Source organism: Papio anubis, unplaced genomic scaffold, assembly GCF_008728515.1.
Source record: "Papio anubis isolate 15944 unplaced genomic scaffold, Panubis1.0 scaffold559, whole genome shotgun sequence".
NCBI lineage: Eukaryota > Metazoa > Chordata > Mammalia > Primates > Cercopithecidae > Papio > Papio anubis.
The window spans coordinates 12,851-18,817 of NW_022165811.1; the positions used below are offsets into that span (position 1 = coordinate 12,851).

At 44.7% G+C, this 5,967-nt stretch overlaps 1 protein-coding gene across 1 annotated transcript; it reads left to right on the forward strand.

The window, feature by feature from the left end:
* The first annotated feature begins 3,493 nt into the window (after nt 1-3,493).
* DDI1 (DNA damage inducible 1 homolog 1) lies at nt 3,494-5,665 on the forward strand. The gene has a single exon (XM_003910613.5). The coding sequence runs from the start codon at nt 3,729-3,731 to the stop codon at nt 4,920-4,922; it is 1,194 nt and encodes a 397-aa protein (XP_003910662.1). The 5' UTR covers nt 3,494-3,728; the 3' UTR covers nt 4,923-5,665.
* Nucleotides 5,666-5,967: the final 302 nt, after the last annotated feature.

The following is a 5,967-nucleotide window of genomic DNA, read 5'->3' on the forward strand; positions in this document are numbered from 1 at the left end:
TTCATTTAAAGTTTTGAGTTGGGAGAATTATACACACAGTATTTGAATCACAAATCATGCTGGGTAAAATGAAAGAATCAAATAATGTCTACACAGAAGTACTAAACACAGGGGACTGTGTTTATCTTTACAGATTCCAGGCTGTTTTGCAACAGATTTAAGGGCTGGATGGGTGGCTGGACTATGGAATCCAAAGGATCCCTGCCAACCCTGACATCCTGTGACCTATGGAATGATGACAGCTCATTGGCCAGACCTTAAGGCTTTTTGCTTTCCAGTGTCTGTTCTCAGTAAAAGGTAAAATGCTGAAAAACACATAAATGTAAAATGCCACCCAAAGTAAAAAATTACAGTGAGATAATAAAACATATCACATAGAATTTAAGTATGTTCAGTATGAAGGCAATGGTATAGAAAAAAATACGTTAGTTTCTTTTCATGTGAACTCACAATTTTTGCTTTATGAAAAACAAAAGGAAGCTTATCCTACAAAAATAATTTCATTTGCTATTAAAAAAACAAAAGTCCCAGTATAATCCCCCTCACTATGGTTTTAAGAACAAATTGTACAAAGCTATTTGGGGAAAAAAGATAAAGGAACACTGAATTTAAGTCTTACTGGTTTCTCAATCTGTTCTTTAGCAGAGTAGTTTGCATGTGACATCTCACATGATAATTGTTTCCAAACTCAGGAGAAACCACTAGTAATCTCTGATAAACTTGTCAGGGTACAAAGAACCATAACATAATATTATTGAGTCAAAGGGTCATTCATCTGTAAAAATGGTGCAAATTACAATGTTAGATTTTTTTTCTCTTAAAATTAAAAAAAAAAATCCTCATATCATGAAACACTGTCTTTCCAATTGAAAGCTCTAAGTCAGGTCATCTTCTTCTCAGCCTTTGCATCTCCACTCTGGCCCACCCTGCAAGGCTGACTCCTTGTCATCTTTCTAAACCCAGCTCTTTCAGGATGTCTTCTCTGCCCAACATCCCTCACCAGCTTCTTCATCTCTTCTCCAGATATTATTAATTTCTCCTAAGGTATCATGGTTCCTACTGTGCTATTTTTTTACACCTCAATTTGTGTGTGTGCATGTGCCCTAAGTTAGACTGTGAGCTCCTTTAAGAATACAGCCTATATTTAACATTATTTGTGTCTGTTTCCCTAGAACTTAGCACACGTTTCACATACACTGGGTGTTCAGTCAACGTTTCTAATATAAGCAAATATGAGTATGGAAACATTATGATAATTAGAGCAGTGAGTGAGACATAGTCTTCCATCGGAGACAAACGCATGAGAAAATAATTTTTTAGGCTGATGTGAACTTCCTTCTCTCCATAATGGTGTAATGGTGTAATGGTGCAGGCCTTCTAACAACACTTTAAAGAAGTGGGGGACTAGGCAGAGGATACTGACTATCTTGGTTCATAAGTAGGTACACCTGAGAGGACCAAGACAGGGAAACATGAGTTCTGTATGTGTAATACACTTTTTTTTTTGAGATGGAGTCTCGCTCTGTCGCCCAGGCTGGATGCCAGTGGCGCAATCTCGGCTCACTGCAAGCTCTGCCTCCTGGGTTCATGCCATTCTCCTGCCTCAGCCTCCAGAGTAGCTGGGACTACAGGCGCCTGCCACCACGCCTGGCTAATTTTTTGTATTTTTTGGAGAGACAGGGTTTCACCGTGTTAGCCAGGATGGTCTCGATCTCCTGACCTCGTGATCCGCCTGCCTCGGCCTCCCAAAGTGCTGGGATTACACGCGGAAGCTACTGCGCCTGGCCATAAAACACTTTACTAAACATAGAGGAAAATAACTGGCATGCAAGGATTTCTACCCAATCATCATTTGCCTTGAAGGACTTTTCACCCTTACCATGACAGCCTCCTGTGTGTGTGTGTGTGTGTGCGCGTGTGTGTGTATGTAAGTTGGGGTGGGGGAGAGTAGGGGGAAGGTGGCTGTGCCCAAGTGTCAGAGAGAGGCATATTGGCCTCTAGGGTGGCATCCTGAATGCATTTTCCTACAGAACTGATGTCAAGTGGGTCGCCTCAAAGGTTCATCTCATTCATTCACTCCCTTCAAGGCAATGGCCCATCTACCCTATATCCCATTTTAGAGATGCTCTGTCTTATCCACACACTCCATTTCTTTTACACTCCCCACCTCCAAGGGGTATGCATGCACATTCTGTCCATTTTACTCAAGAAACATGTTTCTTCTCTACTGCTTTGGCTTCAGTCCTCCTGACATTTCCACACTCTAGCAACAGCTCCCTCTTTAAACCACCGGAAAAGCCTGCTACCTGGCCCTCCTGCCACGTTATGTCCTCCATGTGTTGCAAGAAGCCTCTTCCTTAAGTCAATTTAAAAAAAAAATCACAAATACCTGCTTCAAATCTTTTCCCTTTCCTTTCATTCCTTACTTCTTTTTTCTTTCTTTTTTGGAGGGGGAATTATTGTTAATTGATAATAGTTAATATTTAAACTCCTTAGATTCACATATGACTTCATACATTGGCTCCAACTAATTTTTTTCCAGTTTCATATCCTGGTACTCAAAGTCATGTACATTATTTTATTGCATAAAATGTCTCATCTTTCTCTAGAAATAACAGCTCTTGCCATAAATTCCTGCTTTTGTAACATGAAACGGCTTTCCTTTGGAGTGAGACCACTTTTCACCTGAAACATGCTCATCCTTCAACATCCAGCTTGTCTCCTCCTTAGGAAAACATCCTCTGTTCTGTTGGTGATACTGAAGGCAGTAAGTACCCTGAAAATGTCTTTGTAAAAGGTTTTGCCTTCAGTATTGTGATTACCCATTCACCTGTCTATCCCTTTCCAGAAATGTGAGCTCCTCAAGGGCAGGCTCCAAGTCCAAATTTCCTACTGTGCACATACAATGGTACTGGCGACGCAAGAAACGAATCCTTACTGTTTGGGGAAAAAACAAAAGTACAAAGAATACAACTCTAATATGAACAAAACGAATTATAATATGCTGTTTAGAAAGTATTGAAAAACCAGGCACGGTGGCTCACACCTGGGGTGGCCGAAGCGTGGTGGATTGCTTGAGCCCAGGAGTTGGAGGCCAGCCCGGGTAACATAGTGAGACCTCATCTCTATTAAAAAACAAACGAACAAAAAAACACAGCCCTGGCAACATAGTGAGACCCCGTCTCTATTAAAAAAATATATATAACAATTAGCCGGGCATGGTAGATTGTGCCTGTAGTTCCAGCTTTTCAGGAGGCTGAGAGAGGAGGACTGCTTGAGCCCACGAGGTCGAGGCTACAGTGAGCTGTGATCATGCCACTGCACGCCAGCCTGGGTGACAGGATAAGACCCTGTCTCAAAAAAAAAAAAAAAAAAAAAAAAAAAAAGTGTTGAAGTCATTTCTTTCATATCATGTGTTAAATAGGCTTCGAAGGGCCATTGTGTTTCCATGGGAGTAGGCATTCTAGGTTCCAAACAGCGCACTTACAAATGGACTTTGGAACACAACGTGCTACCTCAAGGCTCCACCTGGCCACACGGCAGGCACTGAGGCTGGGAGGCAGCCCCCAGACAGATGAGTGTCCACTCCTCTCTGAGAGGTGAATGAGCCCGAGGGGTCCCGACCTACGGAGTCGTGAGGAGCAGCGGTGCCAACGACACAGGCCCGCCCCAGCCCGCCAGTGAGCCGCCCATGCCCTCTGCCCGCCTGGCCCGCCCGGGCCCTCGCCATGCTGATCACCGTGTACTGCGTGCGGAGGGACCTCTCCGAGGCCACCTTCTCCCTCCAGGTCAGCCCCGACTTTGAGCTCCGAAACTTCAAGGTCCTCTGCGAGGCGGAGTCCAGAGTCCCCGCCGAAGAGATCCAGATCATCCACATGGAGCGACTCCTCATAGAGGACCACTGTTCCCTGGGCTCCTACGGCCTCAAAGATGGCGATGTCGTGGTTTTACTGCAGAAGGACAATGTGGGACCCCGGGCTCCAGGGCGTGCCCCGAACCAGCCTCGTATAGACTTCAGCGGCATTGCGGTGCCCGGGACGTCCAGCTCCCGCCCGCAGCACCCAGGGCAGCAGCAGCAGCAGCGCACACCCGCCGCCCAGCGGTCACACGGCCTGGCCTCTGGAGAGACGGTGGTCGGCCCGCAAGGTCTGGGCAGCCCCGGCCTGATCCGCAGCATGCTGCTCTCCAACCCGCACGATCTGTCGCTGCTCAAGGAACGCAACCCCCCCTTGGCGGAAGCCCTGCTCAGCGGAAGCCTTGAGACCTTTTCTCAGGTGCTGATGGCGCAGCAAAGGGAAAAGGCCTTGAGAGAGCAAGAAAGGCTTCGTCTCTACACGGCCGACCCCCTGGACCGGGAAGCTCAGGCCAAAATAGAAGAGGAAATCCGGCAGCAGAACATTGAAGAAAACATGAATATAGCGATAGAAGAGGCCCCCGAGAGTTTCGGACAAGTGACGATGCTCTACATTAACTGCAAAGTGAATGGGCATCCTTTGAAGGCTTTTGTTGACTCTGGCGCCCAGATGACCATTATGAGCCAGGCTTGTGCCGAGCGATGTAACATCATGAGGCTGGTGGACCGACGGTGGGCTGGGGTTGCTAAAGGAGTGGGCACACAGAGAATTATTGGCCGTGTTCATCTAGCTCAGATTCAAATTGAAGGTGATTTCTTACAGTGCTCTTTCTCCATACTTGAGGATCAACCCATGGATATGCTTCTAGGCCTAGATATGCTCCGGAGACATCAATGTTCCATCAATTTGAAGAAAAATGTGCTGGTCATCGGCACCACTGGCACACAGACTTACTTTCTTCCTGAGGGAGAGTTGCCCTTATGTTCTGGGATGGTAAATGGGAAAGATGAGTCTTCGGACAAGGAAATTACACATTCTGTCATGGATTCAGGACGAAAAGAGCATTAAAGCACGTTATAAATATGTCACCACCTTGAGGGAGGCTCAGGTCCCCGGAAATTACACAGTAAGGGCTAACTGGCAATGTAATCATTAAAAATCATCAGTAACAACTAAACCTGGCCTTGGGACTACGTTCTCAGATGGGTAACTACATCAATCCTGATTCCCTGGTCTTGGTCCCTCTTCCATTTCCCTTGTCCAGAGATCACTGAAAGACATCCTGGGAAGGCTCTGGAGGCTCCAGCTGATTTCCAGATAATCCATGAAAAAGAAAACCAGCTTCTTCCTTTAGAGACACTATCCTATCAGATTACAGGTGGCTTATTCAAATTATTGCTATTTTGCAGAATTCCCTGGAAAAATGCTATGGCTGCAGACCTTACAAGGCATCCACATAAAACTATTTCATGTTGGCACTAACAATTCTTTATATTGAGAGAAATATGCCCATTTTCACAGGTTTTGTTTTCTTTGGGAAAGGCATTAGAAATGGTGGGTCAATTACACTGTGATGTTAACTAATACTTACACATGTCTGTTTGGGGCAGCAAAAAGATCAATTTCCTCATATTTACACCTTCCCTTCCCCTGGATCCCCTGCAGTCACCCTGCAATCCACAGCTAAAGACTATTTTTGCCATATTTGAGAAAGTGGATTTATCTCCAAGGATGCTACATTAATTTTCTATTTCCCCTGCATTCAAAGAAACTCTTGCTGTAAAACAAAGGCAATAAATTAGATTTTTTTTAAAAAAAGAAATTATGGTACTTCTTGGGAGTCAAGTTGTACATTGGTGGGAGTGAGAGGTAGGCACAGGCAGTGGTCCAGGTTCTCTAATACTCATTGCAACTAGATCATCTCTCTCTCTCTTTTTTAAAGTAAAAATCTGCTTTATACATTAAGCTGCTGCTACATCAATATTGTTTGAACAAATGTGTTCACTGTTAAAATAACATTTGAAAACTTTTGAATGAGAAGATCTCTAAGGCCTCATTCAGAATTATCCATTCTGACAATGCTAGTCTTTATTACAACTGACAGTGGAAAATG

Bases quoted from the DNA above. Each gene is read 5' to 3' on its own strand.
- DDI1 (XM_003910613.5), top strand. From the start codon at position 3,729: ATGCTGATCACCGTGTACTGCGTGCGGAGGGACCTCTCCGAGGCCACC.